Below are 24426 nucleotides of genomic sequence, written 5' to 3'. Positions count from 1 at the left end.
TTCTACCCCAACACTATCCGCTGCCGCAGTGATATGTGAATTATGCGCTTCGGTAACAGCAGTTTTTGTGACTTGTATGCCATCTTGACTGGGTCCCTTTACTGTTCCAGAATTTTCTTCGTTATGTTGAGTTTCAAATCTACTATAACTTGAAATTACAGGATCTACCGTAGTACTCATGAATTTAATACTAGATACTTTTTTTTTGTTAGTCTGAAATCCAGTTTGATTTGGGTCATTCACTTCGATAGTATTTTTGGAGACTGCTACTTTGTCATTGACATCTGTTTTTGTTTTAGTAATAATTTGAATGCCAGGCTGCTTTGGGTCCATCACTATAATCGTATTTTTATCGTCTTTTGTTGGAGATATTTTGTTTATTGGATGGTTTGCCTTTTCAACATTTTCTATTGCTGAAGTCAATTTATTATATAATGTATTTCCAGCTGTTTTTGCAATCATCTGATTACCAGACTGGCCTTGATTTTTCAACGTGTAAATATCTTTATCGTCATCTTTATCAGACCTCCTATTTCTTGGATGATTCGCTTCGTAATCAGCATCTATTGCTGAAATGACCTTAGAAACATCTTTTTTATATTCTGCACTTCTGGCACTCCTTTTAACTTTGCCATTACGTATACGTTTGGCTTTTTTTGTAATGATCTGATCGCCTTGGTTAGGGTCTTTTAATACAGTGTTTTTTGAAAGACCTTTCTTTTTATGTGCACCAGACCTTCTCTTCCTCGAAGGAGCATCTGTTTTAGGTGTTTCAGTATCTGATTCCTCATTTGGTATCTCAGCTTTTTTTGTAAACACAAGGTCATTTGATGAGTCAACAATGGCTGATTTATCAAGCAATATTGGGCTATCGGTCGATGTATTAAGAACTGTGGCGAACACTGTGTCATTATTGACAGAGAATAGTGGCACTGTAGAATTATTAACTTCATCCCCGAAGATCATTGGATCATCTTGATAGTCTTCATTATAATCGTCTTCTTCGCTAAATTCTTCGACATCTTCATTAGTTTCTTCTCCATCCGATTGATCATAGTCTTCTGAATCATTCTCTCCTTCTTCATCCTCTTCAGACTCAGACTCTTCTCCAGAATTGTTGTGGTACGCCTTATCTGTAAGAAGAAGACAGATACAGATATTACATAAATGGTATATTTTTACGTAGATACAGGGCTCAAAATAGACCGGAGCGGCGTTCCGGTTCGTGAAATCGGTAAAATTATTACTCCGTCCATGGAAAAAAAATTGACCGTCTGAGCTGGGAAGGCCATATACACATACACTTATATAACTATGTTAATATCTTTAGAAAATTTCGAACGCTCCGGTTCGTTAACTTTTCGGCGAGCCGGTATATGAATTACCAATTCGTAGGTGTGCGTATGCGTTTTGGCGGCTTCGACTTGCAGCCCGAGACGCATGCGATTTGTTGCTTGCTGCACTAGATGCTTTTAGTCGCATTCCACACAATATGCGGAGCTCTATTTGGCAACGTGTGTTTTGTGAATAATGATTAGTCACATCAACGTATTCGACACGTTGCAGACGAGGCGAGTTTTGATGAGCGAGCCGATTAAGGTTTGTTTGCGTTGAGTTGAGTTGATACCACGAAGGGTACTTTTGAAAGAATCACTGTCATAGTGTAAGTATTAATAATGCGTGAATCATGGAGTTTAATGGAATATATTATTATTCTAATAGAAATCTGTGATTTCATTTACCCAAAAGACAGATGTATCTTTGTCTCTTCCAGCAACCCAATCCATAGATAAGTCCCGTCAAATGGTTTTCTCTGTCCAAATTAAGGCAACTGAATTCAGATTTAATCTCTTTGTCGCACCAGGGTAGCTGTGAAAAAAAAGTAACAAATTTAGATTTGCTAATATTTTCAGACTGCGCCAAATTGTGGTGGCCGTAATCCCACCTACCTCGAATTCCAGTATTATTGTCACAAGACCAAGTGACCGGTAGTCACGGGTCATTATATACCATGATACAAATAACATTCAGTTAGCTCAAGTAATAGGAAGCAAGCGGACGTGAGCAAGTTGTTAAGCTTTACCGTCGTTTCTTACCTACAGCGTGACTCAAAAAGAATGACATCAAGACAGCCGTTGCGCGTAGTCAGCTCAAGCGAACAAACGAGTGCGTGTTGCCGCATTGCGCTATACAGACTGATTCAGAAATTATTCGTGGGCCACGGCCAGGTCAGCTTGATATAGTGTGACCGTCGTACAAGCGATACTTCTGAATACCTGGCAAGCCATCATACCGGCTCTCATCATCATTTATTAACCTCGCCTATCATCCATCAACAGTGTACCGTCAAGTGCCGCGCACCGAGTAACTCAAAAAAACAATACCGCATGAGTGCTAGTGCAACCAGACCACGGAGCCATCATAAATCATCATAAAGGTCAGTGTCGTGCATTCTGTTAAATCGCCCCCACCCCTAGATCCGGAATCCACATCATCCTTAAAATTATACAGTCCACTGCTAAAAGCGCCACCATTTTGATTAATTAAAAACCGTCTCACCACACCTAGTCCACGCCTATTAATTGCCAGAGCTGCAGCTAAAAATCGCCTATTATATAATACATAAAAAAACCCCTGCTTACACAACATAAACATAGACCAATATCGTATCACGAGGCCCTATATTTGGATGTGCATCAGTATTTTTTTTACGACAGGGTATCTCTCGGAGTAGATACCCTCAACTCAGTGTACTTTGACCAAGGCCTGAACAAAAACGAACCATAAGTGCAAATGCGTCAGCCTGTAACGTGGTGGGTCCCAAGTTCAAATCATGGACCTAATACGTTGAACAAGTGGCTAACATTCAATTCTCGTAAAAACAAAATCTGTTAATGCAAACCTCTTCTTTGTGGAGGCCCATATTATGATCCTATTAGGATCGGATATGGTAAAAAAAATATATTTTTAGATAATTTAGTAGAAAATATATATAACCATGTTGTGTGTGACGTCCCTAGACAAAATGCCGCCCCTGGGCAGCGCCATATTGCCGCCCCATTTTTGTATAAAATATTTTTTATCATCCGTGTTCATGTCGTTTTTGGTCACCAAGGAAGTCGAAGGGAAACGGAAGTAAACTAGACATCACGAACCCGACAAAAAATACAGCTCTGTTAAACGTTTTATGTTAATTAATGCATTTTGTTTCCAACCAGTGAGCTGATTTTTTTAAATGAAAGATATTTTCGTTATTTAGTATTCAGTTTAGGTAGCTATTTCTATATATCGCTCACGAGAAAACAATACCTCGTATGCCCCAAAACACGAGATGAAGAAAACTCTTTCAAGTCACTATCAAGGCATAAAAATTCTTCATTTTTTGTATATCACTATTAAGATTAATAGTAGAATACGAAAAATACGTAATAAATTTGATGGAATCATAGAGAATATAGATATTTTTTCATCTCATCCACAAAAAGTGTCATGTGGCATACGTTGTATTGCTTTCTCATGAGCGATATACCAAAATATTCTCCTCGATTTGCCGCCCTTCGAGTAACTGCCGCCCCCAAGCGACGCTCAATCTGCCTACCCCCACGGGACGTCACTGTGTGTTTACATTTGGTAGCCGTACTGAGAAACAACATAATGGTACCTATAACGTTTCGGAATCAAGTATGGACCAAACAGGTTGAGCAAGTGGCTAAGATCCATTTCTCGTAAAAAGATATAAATAAGTTAATACAAACTTCCACTCTGTGGAGTATTGGACATGATGACATGAGATATAGAGGCATAGAGGACATGCCACGAGGCCCAATGTCAGTAGTCTAGTGAAACAGTGGTGTAATTAGTAATAGAAATGAAACAATCACAAACACCCAGTCCATCACATAAATATATTGTGACCTCACCGGGAATTTAACCCGAAGTGCCTGGATGAAAGGCCAGCGCTTTACACACTGTACTACGAGGGACGACGTTTTATTATAGAAACTAATAAAATTGTAACATTACTGTCTGCAATGCTCAATGAACAACATTTTTTGATCTCATTGCTTTTCGGCAGTAGCGAAGGGTAGAGGTAGCCTGTTAGGATCCGCTGTAAATAGTGTACATTAAACGTTGTTAGTCATACGTATTTGTTTTTATTGAACTAATGCTACAATTTACAAATGGTGTCGGTAAGTTTTTAAAAATAAATTAAACCCTGGCTAAACAAAATCATAACCTACCCAACACCATCTGTAAATATTTGTACTACGAGTATTATTTCAATGAAAACAAATACGTATGACTGACAAAGTGTAGTATGCACTATTTATGGCGGATCTTAACAGCCTACTCCATGGCCCCCACATCCTGAAGCGGGCCCCAGGCCAGAATCTTTGGCGGGCCCTTCTACCTATCACGAAGGTTAAAGGAAGTCTGACGTTAGTGGCGTTTTCTAAATGGTGTTTGAGGTCAATAAAAATTCAGTGTATTTTTAGCGATTTTTAACACATCTAATTATGGAGTTGTCGAGTATCAACACACAATATCCAAAAATTGCATCACAGAACCATACTTATATTTTAAAATGGTAATAACTCCGAAGTAAAATAGCACCGCAGGCGACTTTTTTTACTATTAGGGCATATTTAAGATGTGTGTTTATCTCAATTATGTGGTCGACCCGCCAAGCCGGGTTCCCCAAAACCCGGGCCATGGCCTACCTCCACCCTCCGCCACTGCAGTATACGGCCATCTCTTTCCTGTACGATAGTTCACGGTGATCTTTGATACGGCGAAATGTAATACGTACAATTTAGAAGACGTAACCTAAAAAGCAATCAACTTTTAACTCTCGTCAAAAGTAGTGGTTTAAGACATTTCCTTTCATACACAGATATATTAATATTATCAATTGAAACCACTCACGTTTGCTCCATCTGTACTTCCGGAGGTTGGGGGTCCTGGTATCTTCTTCCTGGTGTACGGGTCCATCCAGTAGAAAGCACTATTTTTCCCTGTTTTAACTTCTCCAGATACCCATAAGTGGTGGAAAGCTGTGGAAAGGACACGCATAAATTACAATTTCAAAAATCGTTTTGTCAGTTAGGGATTGCAATACCGGTATTTAAAAACCGATATCCCAGTATTTTTCGATTCCGAAATACCGGTTTTAAAAATCATAAACGGAAACAAAATGTATTAATAAACATAAAATGTTTAACGGAACTGCATTTTGTTGTCGAGATGTCCTGAAATATTGATTTATTTAACAAACATCAATGCCCAGCAATGACAAGTGCCGACATTTATCTAATTTTTAATTTTAATTCCATCATCTCCACCATATCTTAAATTTAATTACCTATTTTTAAACGTTTACATATATGAATACACGAAAGGAAATAGGCTGACCCTGAGATATAGGAATTTTAATGAATAATTTGTTTATTTTTCATAAAGGCACTATTTTATTAGCTTCTCAATAGAATTAACTTACATTGTAAAAACCCATTGTAAAAAAAACGATATTTTATAAAAGGAAAAAATACGTCGCAACATTAATTTAAAAAATAAGGACTAAGTGCCACGCGATATATTTAAAAAGAGGGAGTAAGTCGCTGCAATGGTACATATTAACCAAACGGCACTTAGTGCCTATTTTTAAAATAATCTCGCTGCCTCTTACACCCAGAGCCATCTTTGAATATCCATATAAGCTTTTTTTTGCACTTAGCCATGTATTTAGAATACTTTATGTGTACATTTCGGGCACTTAGTGCCTATTTTATTTCGTGTATTCATATGTAATTTTTTTTGAGATTTTTATATGTAGTATATTTCGTCTATTGAATTCTAAACTATATTAAACGCCAAACCATACGATGTGCAGGAAAGCGAAACCTATACTTAATTCGATTTTAGTTCTGTAATATCGAAATATCAATAAAACATTTTGGTGTTTCAAATTACAATTAACTTTGGGGAATTTTTTCCAATTTTAAATTTATGAAAAATTCAATACATTGGTAAATGGTGTCAATTAGGATACTTGGCATGAAAATAATGGTTTTTTAAATTCAATATAATCTTATGCATTTAGGTTTATACAGAAATGTGGAAAATTCATAGAGAATCGATTGTTGTAAAAAAAATGTATTTCGGAAAATTGGCGTTTAAGATAGTTTAGAATTGGACAGACGATTATTGGTAGATACTACTTTTCCATATATTTTACCAATACCGGTATTCAATAATAAATACCGAAATACCGGTATTGGTAATTTCATTCGGCATTGCAATCCCTAACAGTGAGAGAATTAGTAGATGTTTTACAACGTTTTTATTAGGTCGTATTCTTATTTGTCCGGTAGGTGTTTATCCGGTACGAATCTTGCAATCGATTTTTAACTAAATTCCCGACTAGATAGACATTTGAAACTTTTAGAATATATCAAAACACGATGCCAATGCATTTTTTAAACACTTTTAGCCATCTTTAAGTAGAATTGAATTGATATTTAGTTAATTCTGTTTTGTATGAAAAGTTATTTCGGAAGAAATCCGTAATCCAATCCACTATTGTTTGTTGCTAGAGGTCTGGGGTCCTAGCAACTAAATTATTAATATATACGTGCGTTACTTTGGTCATCAATATGAATGTCAAAATGACATTTCAGTATTATTTCTATCAAGTACAATTTTTTTGATCGTTTAAGCTAGTCAAGTCAAGTTAAATGATTCAACAGAAAAGTTAAAAACGTTGAAGGTACATAAAAATTTCTTTTTTGTCTTGTTACTTATTTTACATTGTTTCTACAATCGTAGATGTAGAAAAGGGTAAAAGGTAAAAGTTGTCTGAAGTAAATAAAAAAAATATCTTACGTTCGAATTTGGATTCACCCATTATGAGTAGCAGGTGTGTCATCACCTTTCTGTCAGTGATGTGCGCAAGATGAGCTTTTTTGGATTTGCAATCGTTGATAGCTTCTTCCCAGGTCAGCCTGGTTGGTGGCACCAAGTAGAAGAACTTATCATCAGACGACAAACGCCGTTCTGTGACGAAACTTCTGCTAAAGCGCACCGCTGGTAGATCCTCTAAAATTAATAATGACGTATATTCAGTGACGTCCCGTGGGAGCAGAGTGGTCGTGCATTGCAACGGCGGATAAATAAAGGGCGACGAATGAAGTAACGAATACAAATATTACGACTAATATCGACATATAAGTTTAAAAAATAATAATAAATACGAATAATAAAAATGTTGACAATACAATAATTATTGTTGTATTGTAATTCTATTCTAATAAACACTGTTATCTGGGTCTATTCTATACTTATCGACCGCTAAAGTGATAAAGTGATAAATATTATCAAACTTAGGGTAGGTTTGTATCAAAATATTAGCACGTAATGTAACAATTACACGAAGTTTGTTTTTATTGTTGCAATAAGTGTGATATTTTAACAGCAGCAAGATAGGTGCTGTTAAAATATAGCACTTATTGCAACAATAAAAACCAGCTTCGTGTAATTGTTACAATCCGTGCTAATATTTTGATACAAACCTACCCTAAGTTTGATACTATTTATCACTTTAGTGTTCGATAAGTATAGAATAGACCCAATGATATCTTTTATAGTGTTAACTGTCAATTAATGGTGGAACTGAATTGTATTATTTGATTAATTATTTGTTTAATTAAATAAAACACAATTTAATAGTACTTATTCCACTTAATTAATTAAAATTTGGACCGGTTTCGTCCTCCTCGTAAGGTCATTATATTTAAGTAGATAACTACACCCACAATGGCCGTGTGGCTTAAACGCCGGTCTATAGAGTCGAGGGTCCCAGGTTCGAATCCTGGGTCTGGCAAGTACACATATTGTTTTGTGTATGAGTCAGAGTATGGACCTAATAGGTTGAGCAAGTGGCTGACATCCATTTCTCGTAAAAATAAAATGTATTAATACAAACCTCCACTCTGTGGAGGCCCATATGATCATATTAGGATCGGATATGGTCGAAAGAAAGAAAGATAACTATTGTCGAACAAGAACTTCTTGTCCACGTATTAAAACTGTGAACTCTAACAAGCCCCTCCTGTGCAGTTAATCGCACTTCCGTTTCATTGCGTTCAGAAATTATTGCTGTGATTGTATTTTAATAGACTAGAATAGAATAATAAAATAGACTCAGTAGCTGACATATTATATTACCATAGATACGTGGATGATATTTTGATTTGCTGGAAAGGAACTGACCGTCAACTTAACTCGTTCGTCAAAAGGGCTAACGCATTGCACTGTAATATTAAATTCACGGTCGAAGTAGAGATAGAAAACAGAATTAATTTTCTAGACCTCACTATTCAGAGGGTTAATAATAAACATAACTTCAAAATATATAGAAAACCCACCTTTACTGAAACTACTATACATAAAGGATCGCAACATCCATGGATTCATAAGTTGGCGGCATACCATGCCATGATCCACAGGCTAGTTAGCGTACCCATGAACAAATTAGATTTTGAGGATGAACTACATACCATTAAACAAATAGCCTTAAGTAATGGATATGAAACATCAATGGTAGATAAAATATTATATAAAAAACAACTTAAATTAGCTAGATCAACAATATACCCTAACGTTAAAGATTCAAATCTTTATTACAAGTCCATTGGTTATCACGGCATTATTTCAGACAAAATTTATCAAGAAATTAAACATAGCGTTAACGTAGCATTCAAAGCTAATAATAATCTAGGATTAAACTTAAAAAATAGTAAAGATAAAATCAACAAACTGGAGAAAAGCGGAGTTTATAAAATAACATGTGGCACATGTAGTCTATGCTACATTGGTCAATCTGGCAGGTCAATAAAAACTCGTTTTGAAGAGCACCTCCGGTCTTTTAAGAATGGTAAAACAGATTCTCAGTTTGCTAAACATTTGATATCAAACTCGCATAGCATCAGTAACAATGAAACGCCACAATGTTTGCATATATGTAATAAAGGTCTAAAATTTAATTTACTTGAACAGTTGGAAATTAATCGCGAATTATCCAAAAGTAATGACATAATTAATGAAAATTTGGTAATGTATTCGTCGCCACTATTAAATATAATCTAAACACACGATTAAGACAATTATACTAATAATATTTTAATTGATCAATAATGTCAATAAATAACCATCGAATACTGTAATTTTGATAAATTTTGAAAATTTCGATATCCATTTTAAAAAAATAAAAAAAAACCCACTTAGGGTTTTCAAAGTATTAATAATATTACAATTAATAATAATGTAAAAATTCATAATATTGCTGGAACGAATAAGAAAATGTATTCTGTCTCTATCTATACACGTATAGTATTTAAGCAAAGGCAAACGGCCTATCTGATTAGTCTTGATAATGGTGTTACAACCGAAATAGCTATCGACAAACCTTTTTAAAAAAACCTGTAGAATTTAATATTAATTATATTTTCATTTCTTGTATTTTAATGGTTATTGCTTATTATGGACGTTCGTTGCGATGTATTGGTAGGTATTTTGTCACTTTTATGATTTTGTTTGATAAATGCCTGTTTTAAGATTATTATTTACTTGAACATACATAATTTTGAAAAACACTTCTGAGAAAATATATTATAACCAATAGAAAAAAAAAATTGAAATAAGTAGGACACCCCGGCAGGGAATCAAACCCTGCATCTCCTTGGTTTACGCCCCGTCCGTGCATTATCCTCTATGCCAGTGCTCCGCAACCTTTTCCCACACACGGCACACCAAAGGTCTTCCGAGAATTCCGCGGCACACCACACGTAAAACCATTTATACACCAAAACATGGACCCCACATCCTGGAGGTGGACCCCAGGCCAAGATCTTTGGCGGGCCCCCTACCTATAGCTAATGTTGAAAACAGCGTGATACTCCAAAATAGCATTTTTAAAATAGTGTTCGACGTAAAATTAATGGTATTGATTTTATTTTTAGCAATTTTTCGTATTGTTATACTATATTAATATAATAATGGTTAATTGTCGGGCTAGGAATAATTATTTGCTGAATATTGTATTGACACAATAATAATAAATTGTATCCTACAATAAGATGTTTTAAAATATTAATACTAGCGTAGTAAAATAGACTTTTTTTTGACTCGAAAATTGGAGCTGAACTGCAATAGTTTTATAATGTTTGAGGCTTTTACGGTTGTTTTTTATCGTAGTATATTCTTGGGTTTTCACCGTGTCTCCTTCTTCCTTATTTACTCGACGTTTCGGGCTCGTTGCAGAGGCCATTATCAAGAGATATGTTTTATGATGAAATGTAGTGTATGTATGTGAATGTAAACGTTGCTCTAAGAATGTCAAATTGAATCCGATTATCTAAGAGCAAACGTTGCTCAGAGTAATCTGTCGATCATTACGACCGGGGATACTGGCTCGAATATTAGATTTTGCTGATAGTGCCGGAAGCCATGATGTTTTTAACCGTAATCCATCATCCCTATTGATATTTTCAGGGTTTCTGTGGATTTCAATCCGAGGATATTTTTTATTTACCGAAATCCAGAAAATAACCAATGGAACTTCGGCGAAGTTCAGATTTAGCGTCCCGTCATTTATCAATTCAACAAATTCCTCTGGAATTTATAGGAAAAGAGCTTCTATAGAATTTTCGGCATTGGTTGCAAAAGGGTTTCGTATCCAGTCGCATTGATTGTATGAAAGTACTGATGAAATTTCTTTTGCAGCGAAGTTAAATGTTTTTGAGACGGATCCAAAATTGATTGCTTGTTTTCAAAATGGTAGTCTGGTAGTTCGTTTGGAACATTTTTAAAGATCCTTCTCGTAGAGATCGAATTTATTTTTGAATTCTGCTAATTTATCAGAGCACGTCAATATATTTTCATTCTGACCTTGCATTGTTTTATTAAGTTCATGCAGGTGCTCAAATATATTACTAGCCATGTACGCATATATGGCTAGTAATATATTTAAGCTATTGCACCGCGGCACACCTAGCATCGTGTCACGGCACACCAGTGTGCCGCGGCACACCGGTTGCGGAGCACTGCTCTATGCTACAAGGTGACAAACTAATTTCTACAAATTTTAGCTATTGGCCTTTTTAATTGGCGCTCTTCTAAATCAAGCTTCTTTGGCAATCGGTTGTTGTTTATTAAATCAAAGTAGATACCTATTACTTCAATTACTAACCGGCGTCGCAGATTTCTCGCGGGTCAACTTTGCAATAGTATGGATGAGTTTGCATAAGTAGGTGTAACAACCGATGCACTAGGTAGAATCGTCGCCAATATATTCAATCAAAGCAATCATGTATCAATAATTAATTTATTAATGTTGTTTACTGTCAATATCTAATGGAAATTAAAAAAAAAATATAATAATAAAAAAATACATACGTTTTTACGATGATTAAAATATGAGAAGTAGATGTCAAAATCATATAAGATATCTATCGTTTCATCATTGATTTTATTTGAAATGGCAAATGGCTGGATATGTCGTTCAGCGAGTAGACAACCTCTGGATAGAGTAATAAATAGAATTCAGATAAGTTATACCTCAATACACTACATTTGAAGGTAGGTTTTGAATGTGCGAGTGTCTTACAAAAATGAAGCACACATTATAGACGTGCAATAGTGTGTGTTGAAACCGTCAAATAGATCAATATTGAATTAGCGTCAGTGCGTAAACCGAGAGAAGTTGTCAGAACGAAAGACAAGTTTAGAATGACGTATTTTTGACACGTGTTTAAATGTATCCCATATTCTTCCACACTCAAGATCGGTTGCCGTTACTTCACAACCGTAAGGTATTTCAGTTCCCATTAATTCTGATGGAAACTGCGCCATCCTTGGTAGTATTGACTTATCTGATAATCATCTTAGAAATCGGTTGTCTATTCGACCAAGGTGCAAAACTAACCTACTATTAGTGATGCCAATTGGAAGGGCAATAACTATGTTTAATACACGTCGGATTTTGATAGATTACACTTACGATAGATGAGTTTAGGTGGACATGTTTTATAAATTCTTATAATATGGTCTTCTTAACTTTAACTCATTTGGTGTACTTCCATGTATCTAATAATTAATTCTGTGTTTCCTGAGTAGCACTCAAGAGGCACTAAATGCAAACAGGGACGCCCTAATACCTCCTGGATAGACAAGCTCATAAACTTCGGTATATGTGTTACGCCGAATGTACGAAATTGACTATTACATGAAATGGGCAAAATTATATAAGAAATAGGTAAATTATCTGCCGAGTACGTGAATTCGCCAGGGTATGGAATTCGTAAACTGTCAACATGACAGTAGAAAAAGTAAATTTAATACGGATGGTTTTATTAGTTATAATTGGACATAATGTAATATTATTATTATTAGGTTAGGTTTTGTAATTCTGAATTCAACTGAATGTCCATTTTGAGGTTAGTTAACACGTGTCAACAAACTATCACAAACATACAATCGACCATTGCACGATTGATACCCAAGCACGAATCAAATCGCGAAAATACCTTTTAATAAAATTCTTCCATTATCATATTATTAAAGTTCTAGATTTTTTTGCGCATAGTAAATGGATATGAACGTCATTGTAGTTATTGATTGGCATATTTTTAAATTATAATCAATCACATTTGACACATTTGATTAGTTTGATTAGTTGCAAAAAATACCACCGTAGCGCGACCATCTATTTTGACCATAGATAATATACGTAAATTTTGACCAATGCATGAGCATATTTTGACACATTTAGTTAAGTTGCAAAAAACACCACCGTAGCGCTACTATCTAATTTGTCCAATGCATGAACTAGGCAGAAAAATTACTGCCGAATTAACGCACTTGGCAAATATTTTGTCTAATTCAAAGGGCTTGCATTTTTCAAGATTTAGGCAAAAAAATTGCCCATTTCATGTGATAGTCAATTTCGCACATTTGGTGTAACATATGTATGCTGCAGCACAGAACTAGGGACCGTGAAGAGTGGAGAGACCCGAGGCCTTTATCCACCAGTGATTGGAAGCTATACCTAATTGCTTGAGTGTGGATAGTGGTTGTTTGTGCTTTGTTTATTTTGTGTGTGTCTTAAGTTATGTTCTCACTCATGCAAATGAAACCCTTTCTTCTCTCACATCTGGCCTCCAGGAAGATAGTATGATCGCACACGTGACGATCCAATAAGAGGCAACCTTGCTTCTTACGTGGCACATATTTTCTGAAAATAAATCAACCGAAAATGATAAAAATGGTTACGTGTAAATTGTACGTAAAACATTTCACCGTAGCACAGTTCGCCGTGAGCTTTCTATTGGAAAGAAATGGCCATGTACTATACGGTTTCCAATTTTATTAGATTCAATATGAACATTAATTCAATGTTCATAGCCGATTTTAGTAAAATTCATGAATTCAAGAATGAAAACCTAACCTAACCTAACAAATAATCCAATATTATATCGGCTATTTTCAAAATTTGTTTCCTGCTGGCATCCTGTAAACTGAAAACCGATAAAAACCGTGTTTTATTGAGACATGAATTTTATGTTGGTACTGTACGACCCAAAGAGGTTGGACGTTCTTCAAAATATGGCCATATATTTCCAGTATGAAGTTAGATGCGAATCAGTCAGCTGTATACACATGTTTGATAGTAGAATAATTATTCCGCAACGAATTTAATACTGTCGGCCATTTTCAATTCCTCGCGTAAACAAATAATTAAACGTCAGAGTGGCAGTTGTTACTTTAAAAATATAAACAACGAGAAATAATGAAATAATTTAGTAATATAAGTTAAAGTGTATAGAAATAAACCAACGGCGCTCCAATGAGCAGTCCTTTTTCTTGAGTGTGTAATTTGACAAGATAATTAAATAAAGAGCTTGTCGAAGAATCTAGGTTATCACAAGTTTTTTCTTGTTTTTTTACGCCAAATTAGTAAAACGTCTAACGCGCGTACATAAGTACACACACCGATTTTTTTACAATTTCATGTTCTATCGGGCCAATATCCTTTATATATCAAGGATTTAAATATTGTCTGCCAGAATACCTTACCGGAATGGAGGGAAGTCCGCCTTTGACCCGATATGTCTACGATTCGGTCTACTGGGTCTGGGACCCCTGGTGGGTTGTGGTCTGGTGGTGGTCGGGAGTCTCCTCGTTGTCGTTTCCGAATTCGATGTCGATGTCGTTATCCTTTCCGTTGTCCTTCCCCTTGTCGTTGTTCTTGGCGTCTTCCTGGTTGGCCGCGTTGGTTTGCTCTTAGCCGCAGTGATCTCTTCGCCTGAGTGGAGCCAGGTCCAACGACCGTCCTCCCCTCTACCTCCAATCCACCCACTCTCCATTGCTCCTAAACGAATACGGAAATAAAAATTAGAAATAAGAATATTAACGTTAGAAATGGATCAGAAGATCTCTTTCAACCATCTATTCGGGTCAATTAATCATAACTCAATACCCTTACGCAAGCGATCCAATGACGAATCAAACGTCCGAAGACAATAAAGCGCGAATCAAATTGAGGTGCATGTCGCCTACTATCACGCTGTCTCGTCTATGATTTTGTCATTTTGCAGAATATTTTGAATTATAACCATCTCTGTAAATTCACTGAAGAATAACACTGATGAAGAGTGCCAACTATAATGTATTTGAATTATTATTAATTATTCATGCTAATTTAAATTAATTTTAACAGATTCTTCATTAGCGTATATTAAAATTACTTGCGACATGACATCCATAGATAATAATTTTGAACAGAACCCAACCTGCAGACCATAGATAATAGACAACATTCTTATAGAAAATACATAGTGCCAACCGCTAAAAACAAAAAAACGTGATTTTGACAAGAGTCGGCAAAGTGTAGGCACGTAGAAGATGATAAAAATGTTTATTGAGTCATACAGTGCAGTTCAACGTGAGGTGACCTCATTGTTGTTCTGGTGATTTTGGCAGATTTTGCCAACTGCCAATGTTAATTTAAAGGTTCAAAATGTGCTACGGGATGGGAGCATTAGTTTTATAACATACATATAACAAACACTAAGAAAAACGACATTACACACTTTTTTCCCGTAGCGGCAGTTTACTGTGACGTCACGTGATAGTAGGAAACATGCACCTCAATTTGATCAGAACTTTAAGGTTCAAATATTATGATGGTGCACGTCGCGTACTGTAGCGTGATGTCACAGTAAGTTGCCGCTACGGGAAAAGGTGTGTAATGTCGTTTTTCTTGGTGTTCAAAATGTTATTAAACTGATGCTCCCATCCCGTGGCACATTTTGAACCTTTAAACGAACATTGTCACTTGTGGGTTAGCGAAATCTGCCAAAATCACCAGAACAACAATGAGGTCACATCACGCGTACCACACTGCATCGACACTTGCATATCGCTTCCGTACTGGCCGAAAACAGCCGACCCCAAACCGAACATCAAAAAGAAAAGGTTTTTGTTGTTGGACTTGTAGCTGTCAGTATAATAGTGATCAGATATCTATTTTGAATGTATCAAATTATTCGACCATTCCCAGCGAGTCATATTTCAGTAAACAACTTTATATGTATCAGCGGATCTAATAGCGATATGAAATACTCTATCCCAATGGAAAAGTATTTGAATATCTATTCCCATAGGCTCATATTGTATTACGACTGTAATAATAAATAAACTACTCGAATTTAACCTGCTGACTCGTTCACTAGACTAGAATATAATGTTTATGTATTACTTTTGACTGTATAAATAACGAAGAATGATTTATCAAAATGTCACTCGAAGATACGTTTCTAGCCTGTTACCATCGCAGTCTCGATATCGCTTCGCTCAACATCTGATTGTACTGAGGTGCGGACCTCGGCTCCGTACCTATCATATGTACTGTCATTGTAATTTGAACTGCTGTAACATCTATTGTACCAACCATTACGCTGCCAATAAAACTCGCTCCTGCATACGCCATTTACGACTTCTTCATTATCATCCTACAACCTCCCCAGTGCCAGTTGCCAATTCAACAGTATATAATTAAAATGTTTGGTCAATGTCATCAAGTGTAATTGTTGCAATGATGATAATTATGATTATGTTACTTACTTGGTCTGACTTTCATCATCAATATGGTCAATTCGTCAACGCATTCAATGTCGTCAAAACTGGCCAAACTGCAAATATATAACAGAAAACAAATTGATGTAAGTATTTAAAATGTCTTCCTCTTTTTTGTTCATAATATTGTGACTAGATCCCAGTGGCGAGGGGTATAAGTAGGCTGTTAAGGTCATACATAAATAGTGCATACTAAACTTTGTCAGTCAAATGAGTCGCTTAGAGTCATAACTCACATATTCCAAAAATCAAGTTTTGAGATTATCGCAAAAAACTACTAGAGTATTTTTTTTTTGCATTTAGAAGAAAAGTATTGAACTCCCTTGAATATTAATGAGTGAGTGAGTTGATTTACATTATTTAAAATATATATATATATATACTACTCCTAACGCTGCAGACATACAGCATACCATGAGAAATAAAGCTCCCTGATTGGTTAGAAAGGCCATGGTGACAAAACTCACATTATTCTTTGAAATATGTGAGTTATGATACCAACAGTGAACTTTTTCAACGATTTTCACATGGCTTAAAGTAAGTTTTGATACCCAACTATTTTCTGTATATAGATTAATGCATTTAGAATCAATTAGCATATTTAACTCAAAAATATCAAAATTGCAATATGTGAGTTATGACTCCAAACGACTCAAATGTATTATTTTTCATTGTATTAAGACTACAATGTGTAGTGAGTTTTTAAAATTCAATTAAACCTTGCCCAATCCAAGCCATAGTAGATAATAGCCAAAAAATATTCGTTTATCTATGAAATATTTAAAATTATGCAATTAAACCATACATAGATTTAGATATTCTATAGATAGAATAATATGTTTCATCGATTATAGTTTGGTGAGGCAGGGCTTAATGGATTTAAAAAAAACTAACCAATACCATCTGTAATTTGTATTCCTAATTCAAAGAAAACAAAATAAACCCGCACTTTCCCTGTATTTCTGTGTGTGTAACATATACCGGGGTCAGTATGCGACAAAAACCACTAAAAAGTGAACACAAGACCATTGGTAATTGCTGTAACAATTATGATTTCACATATATTAAAAAAAACTGGAAGTGTTGAGTATTGTTTAGGGCGCAGACACACGGCATTACAGTCGACGTGCGTCCACTACAATGCCGTGTGTCTGCAGCCTTTACCTTGGGTAAATTCAAAAAGCGGTCTTCTTAAGTACAACCTGTGATCATTTCAAGAAGCGCCACAGGATAACAAAGGATTACTAACGTCAAAACACTGAGAGTGTTGAGTTTTGCTTAGCATGCAGACACACGGCATTGCAATCGACGTGCGTCCACTGCAATGCCGTGTGGCTGCAGCCTTACACCTTGGGGTAAATTCAAAAAGCGGTCTTCCTAAGTATAGCATGTAATCATTGCAAGAAGCGCCACAAGATAACGAAGGACTACTGACGTCATTCCGTGAAGGGCGCAGTAATTGACGGCCTGGTCGAACGTGACCCCTCCTGCGAAGATGGTATATTCCCTTCTGCCGCACACCGCTGAGTCCTCCCTGGTCACTGAGTGGGTACCGCCACCACCTGTTTGATCATCAGGGGCATCTGGAAAAATGGCATATACAGTGTATAGATTGTTGATGAGTAAGCCAGAGTAGTCTAGTTAATCGCATATAATGAGGGAAGCGATGGGTTTATATTAGGGATTCGAAAACCGGTATTAAATAATTATTTCCCGATACCGAAATACCGGTTTCAAAAATCCAAAATACCGGTATTTTCGGTATTAAAAAAGCACACTGACATGACCCCAAAATGTTGGCCTTCAGCTGACATTTCAGACGCAGTATTTGGCAACGCGACTATGTGGTCTGACCTCCTAGTCAACCCTTCTGTTGAATAAGTACGTCGATCTCTTGGCAGAGCTTATGTATGAAAGTCCCACATTTCACACTGATGGATCTGTGTGAGATCCATCAGAGTGAGCTGTGGATGAGAGAAGTTGGCCATAAGGAGCCATGAGTAATCATAAGCCTAAATATAGACTTCATGTGGAAATTGCTAACGGAGTTTTCTTTGATATCGTGAATATGCTATCCTCATCAGACCCGACACGTCTTCGAGACCTTCGATATTGACCCCCGCCTCAAGACCCTGAGCTAGTCACTAGTGCGGGTCAAGACTATATGTTTTTCAAAAATGAATTTACTGTTATTTTGTCATTACTTACCTACTACTTCTAGATTGTATATTAAATATGGTTTATAAGTAGTTTAATGCTGCCAAAACGCAAATTTGAAGCGCTTAGTTTCAAAAGCCCCTAAAACTGTTTTTGAAAATTTTTGAGTTAGATATGTATTTATATGGATATTTTTATTACCTATATTATGGCCAAAGATTGAACTTTATAAAACGCCAAAAACCGTTAATACGTATGATCAAAAATTAGGGTAAATTTCAAAACCCGCTAAAATGGGTGGGTGTGCTTTTCAAATACCCCTAAAATGGAAAGCCAAAATACTCTTTAGAATGTAACGAATTAAAAAATAAATACATAAAGTTTACAGATTCAATAGGTATGATTTTTTCTCATTTTTCTCAAAACTACCTAAAATTGTTTTTATCATTTTTCTCAGAACTACCTAAAATCGTTTTAGGGGCTTTTGAAACTAGGCGCTTCATACATTGGCTGAAACTAACAAAAACTAAAATAATATTTTTAAAAAATCCCTCAAATATAGGTATTTATAGAATTGTCGAGACGAATTAACATTCGTGGCTAATTTCCAATTATTCTATAACTATTGATCCAACGTTGATAGTACATCCAACAAACGTTGAATTTCAAAAAGATTTTTCTGTTCTCGGACTAGATAGTATTTGTAAAAATTACCAGTTCTAAAATATTATGATCTATTCTATACATATTTACAAATGTAACATAATACATGTATATAGGTACTTTAGGTTGCTATAAAATAGTTATATTTATTGATAGGTACCTACTTCTCTGTTTCTATAATATGTTTTCACGAATACCGGTATTCAATAAGAAATACCGGTATTTATATATTCATTCGGTATGCAATAGTAATCCCTAGTTTATGCTAGATTTTTTTTAAATATTGTAAATTCATTTCCATAGTTTATCGTACAAGGTGGGCCGGATATAAATACATATTATATCGTCACTGTTCTGGCTACTGACACTAATTCGAAAAAATGACATATTGAGTTAGTTATACCAAAATGTTCCTTATTTCAAACTTTACCGTCTGGAAACCTTCTTAATAAATAAACAGTCTTTATTTTAAAGTCATACTTTTTACGATTACTTAATAAACTCACATGATGGACCATTTCAAACATTTTAACAACTTCAAAGTCAAATTTCTCAAAACTATTATTCTCCAGTTAGTGTGTTCTGCCAGATCAGAGACGATATATCATTTTTATTGCTTTAATTTACTTGAGGACATACAGATTCTTTCCTAATGATAAAGAAAGTCAAAAGAATTTTCCAACTCGTTTTCTTATGTGTGTTATAATGCAATCCCTGTCCACCGGAAGAGTGATTGCTCATTTAAGGCATATCTTTTTACTTCCTCGTGGGTTCATTTTCAATTTGTCTATACTGACAAGTATTAATTTCCATGTTCCCCATGGATGGATGTGATGTTTCATGGTGCTGTGTATCGTGCGATTAACCTGTTTATAGCACGATCAACGCTGATTTTTTTTCAATATAAGATAATATTTTTGGACATGAACCTGATCACTGCCAGAGCCGAGTTAATTCGTTAAAGCATGTATGTCGCGTCAGGCCATGGACGTGTTAACTCGTACGATCTTTTAAACGTCTTAACTTCTGAATAAACCTGTATCTTAGAGATGAAAGTCTGGAAGTCACATATTCAATATTTTGCAGAAGAGCAGTTGTAACATAGTTAATCTAATCTAGTTAAAATATTCACTCGCGTTTGGATTAAAACCCCGTATGTTGGACTTTCACACTTTTGCAATTAATCTTTTTGCTATAGCTTAAAGCATTTAAGGGGGGACATGCTCGTCGTAGGTCGAAATTGAGTTTTTATTGTATTTTCAAACCATGATACTGGACACTCCTTAAACGTTGTAGATAATCTATTTATATAATTTTGAAGCCTTACTATCCTTTTTATTTATTTAAATATTTGATGACTGCATAAAGTATTTTTGTTACATAAAATAGTATTCTTTTAAACCTCTCGCTCTAATGTTTTAGAATATAGTCATATTTCGGTACATGAATGTGCAGTGGTGTTAAGATTTTTTACATTTATTAATTTTTAAACGCATTTATAAAACCATTAGTATAATTTATGACGAGATAATTTTAGTAAAATATTCACGATAAAAAAATATATTGATAATCTCTGTGATCCCAAATTTGACAAGAATTAGGCATTTTATTATTCAAAAATCGGCAAGATTAACACATTTGAAGATAATTCTAAAGATACTCATTATAAGCTATGTCTTTGACCATTCAAGTGTGATAAACATCCTACGAATAATGATTGCTTTATAATAATTATTGACCTAAGAATAAGGATTTTTTTTTGAAATACGCCATTTCTTTTGGCATTACCCAGTGGTTAAGCTACAACATACGGCCGTAGCCATAAATTGACAAACGATAATTAAAATAGGGAGTAAAATTATGTTAACGCGCGTGTTTGAACATGTACCTAACCGATTTTTTTTTTAATTTTTTTTAAACGGTACATGTTCAAACACGCGCGTCAATATCATTTTACTCCCTACTTCAATTTTAGTTTGTCAATTTATGGCTACGGCCGTATGTTGTAGATTAACCACTGGGGAATGACAAAAGAAATGGCGTATTTCAAAAAAACACTACCTTATTCTTAGGTCAATAATTATTATAAAGCAATCATTATTCATAAGATGTTTATCACACTTGAATGGTCAAAGACATAGCTTATAATAAATATCTTTAGAATTATCTTCAAATGTGTTAATCTTGCCGATTTTTTGAATAATAAAATGCCTAATTCTTGTCAAATTTGGGATTACAGAGATTATCAATATAATTTTTTATCGTAAATATTTTACTAAAATTATCTCGTCATAAATTATATTAATGGTTTTATAAATGCGATTAAAAATTATAAATGTAAAAAATCTTAACACCACTGCACATTCATGTACCGAAATATGACTATATTCTAAAACATTAGAGCGAGAGGTTTAAAAGAATACTATTTTATGTAACAAAAATACTTTATGTAGTCATCAAATATTTAAAATAAATATAAAGGATAATAAGAGGGCTCGCACATCAGAACTCGCCGCATGCGTCTTACGACGAATTCGTTGATGTGACGTCATCGTAAACCAAGAAACAAACGTTATCAAATGGAGCTTCGCAGATTGACCGATGCAACTGCAACTCTGCGACCCTGCGACATTCGTCTAGTTGCATTGGCCAAAGCCTGCATGTCAATGTCCGGCCAATATCGACTCCGCGCATGCACACAGCCGCAGAATCGGGCGAATCGGCCATTTCTCTCCAGACTGTCGCTGCGTTTGGTAGAGCTAGAGCTAGCAGCGCTAGGCAGATGTGCGAGGTTGTGATCGTGCAACATTCGCCGGCAGTCTCGAAGGTTTTAATTTATGGCCGTCAGGCACACAAGGCGAGTTGTGATGTGCGAGCCGGCTAAGGCTTCAAAATTATATAAATAGATTATCTACAACGTTTAAGGAGTGTCCAGGATCATGGTTTGAAAATACAATAAAAACTCAATTTTGACCTACGACGAGCATGTGGGCCGTTAAACAAACTTAAATTGGACATTCATTCAGCTCTAAAGTATTATTATTGGACTACCGTCGTTTTAGAAGTTGGACTGCCAAATTAAGAGGACGTGAATACACATTTAAATCTGCATACTTATTGCAAAAATGATAAAAATGTAACTTCCGCACTTTTAGTTCTAAGGTACCTACAGCTGTTTGTGTATATTTTCTAAACAATATGTATCATTTTAGTGTGAAAATATTCACGATTAACTCGAGAAATAAATGTTGATTTAAAAAGTTTTCATAAATATTTATCATTTTGTTCCTATTTTATATTTTAAGGGATTTATTTTATTCCAAAAATTAGCTGGCAGTGAATACGTTGTAACTTACTTTCAATATGGACCTCCTCGCCAAATCATTTTTATGTATGCTTACAACAGATTAGAAATGGGACGACGAATTGTCCAATTTAATCTAAATGAGATACTGCCAAAAGTTGTTAAGTCTCGAAATCATGTTATGCAGTAATTGGAATTTGAAGTTTGACATGCCCTCTGAAATCAATTATAGTGCCAATTTCTTTGTGTTTTATGTGCATGTTCTATATATCAGATGACCTTGATTTTTTTTATAGAATACATTAAAATTTATAATATAAATTTTAAATCATCAAATCAATTAATCGATAATCGACAATTAAAACACAATATAAGTTGTAACAGGCCGTTTCATACCGATATACTAGATAGAATTTACAATAGCTCTTCTCGTGTGTGATATAAAAACTTCAAGATGTAATTTTAAACGCTAACAGTTCTTGTTGGGATTATTTGTTGCTCCATATTAACACCACACATTTCAAGAATTATTTTGCTTCGTTCTGTTGCCATTTTCACTCAATGTTTAAACTTTAAATGATTTTTTTATGAAAAGACTGTCGAAATCCGTGTTAACTGTCAAACGACCGACCGAGAAATGTACGTGGCTTAAGTCTTCCTTCTGGTTCATAACTTACCCGGTCGGCCGGCAGAGTTTAGTAAAACAACCATTATTTTCATACATTTGCAACGTAAGATGTATAACGCCTTTTTCCTTTCCGTAAAAGATTACTTGAACGACTTATAATGTCATTGATGTGGAATAAATCCTTTTTCCTGGACGCAAATTTCAAACGCCCTTCTTTTTTAAAAATTAAAAGCTAAAATTTGATAATAATTTGGCATTTTGCAGCTTACATCCTTTGGAGAGAACGTGTATTTAGTTGTGTGCAATGCTATTATTCAATAAAACCTATTTTGCAAAAAGTGAGGGTTAAATCCTTTTGCCTTTCCACAGTCGATATTATATAGACACATAATTCGTAGTTGACTCTAAATACCGAAATTATCGACTTACCAACTTTTGACAGCTACACGTCATGTTTTAATTTAAATCAACGTCGTATTTTAAATAATTCGAAATACGAAAGCATTTGAGAAAAAAACAAACGATATACATTATTTTCTTTTATGAATTTGCAAGACCAAACGATTAACATTCGTGCATAACATTATAGTTACGACATATTTTTAATATATGGCTTTTGGTATCATAAAAAGTTTTACATTATAAATAGGTAGTAGTGAAATTTTTATTGTTATTTATTTTACAAAAATTTACATAAAGTATACCTAGTTAACTAAAACAATATTACCTGTTTATGGTCTTTATATGACGCATTCCGAGATAATATTATAATATAGTCATAAAATGCCTGATAATTTGATTGTTATTAGTAATATATTAGTAAGTAGTGGATAGGTATTAGGGCTTGCAATTCTAGGATCCCGTTCGATTACTTAGCTTCAAAATCCCGATTAATAATCCGCGATTCTGACATTTATATTATGATTTTTGTTAAAAATTAGTAACAATAAAGGTGGATTATAAATATGATTAAAATATAAGTATATTATTAAAAAGATGCAATTTTAGTGACTGTTTATAATATTTAGGTAGCAGTGGCATACGGTCCATAGATGCTGTAAATGAGGAGCATCCCCAGAAATAATTGATATGTAAATATGGTTAGAAAATCACAACCATTACTTCATCGGCTACTCGTCAGGATCCAAATAGTAGGTAAATAAAGGTATATTTTTCAAACAGCATCCCTATAATTAGTAAAAGTTACCTAATGCCACTAATATACAGCTACTGCATCATCATATTATGGAAGCTAATACTGAATACTAAATATAATATATAATTTATATTATGTTAGAATGGATACAGGAAATATAAACAGTCATAATATGTAATAGTGGCGAAGGGTTAAAATAGGCTGTTATGATCCGCCATAAATAGTGCACGCTAAACTTTATAGTCATACTCATATGGGAATGGGACGACTGGACTCCGGACAATTGGACGCCGCACTGTCGTAGACACGTATACAGAACGTAGACGA

The 24426-nt window shown here is 34.9% G+C and overlaps 1 protein-coding gene across 1 annotated transcript in view; it reads right to left on the bottom strand.

Moving 5' to 3' along the window:
- LOC147074807 (uncharacterized) overlaps window positions 1–24426 on the bottom strand; it is a 38127-nt gene that overhangs the window by 1286 nt on the left and 12415 nt on the right. The window contains exons 6-13 of the mRNA XM_085943249.1: window positions 17627–17774; window positions 16180–16247; window positions 14131–14425; window positions 13176–13288; window positions 6883–7095; window positions 4927–5054; window positions 1743–1869; window positions 199–1133 (exon numbers count right to left, since the gene is read on the bottom strand). Of these exons, the coding sequence (XP_085799375.1) occupies window positions 199–1133; window positions 1743–1869; window positions 4927–5054; window positions 6883–7095; window positions 13176–13288; window positions 14131–14425; window positions 16180–16247; window positions 17627–17774 (2027 nt within the window). The remainder of the gene's footprint in view (window positions 1–198; window positions 1134–1742; window positions 1870–4926; window positions 5055–6882; window positions 7096–13175; window positions 13289–14130; window positions 14426–16179; window positions 16248–17626; window positions 17775–24426) is intronic.

The sequence above is a fragment of the Rhyacophila brunnea genome, unplaced genomic scaffold (genome assembly GCF_057557595.1).
Source record: "Rhyacophila brunnea isolate RB1 unplaced genomic scaffold, BYU_Rbru_1.0 scaffold_15, whole genome shotgun sequence".
In the NCBI taxonomy this organism is placed as follows: Eukaryota; Metazoa; Arthropoda; class Insecta; order Trichoptera; family Rhyacophilidae; genus Rhyacophila; species Rhyacophila brunnea.
The sequence above is the reverse complement of the archived record's forward strand: the minus strand, read 5'-3'. Positions and strand labels throughout refer to the sequence as shown.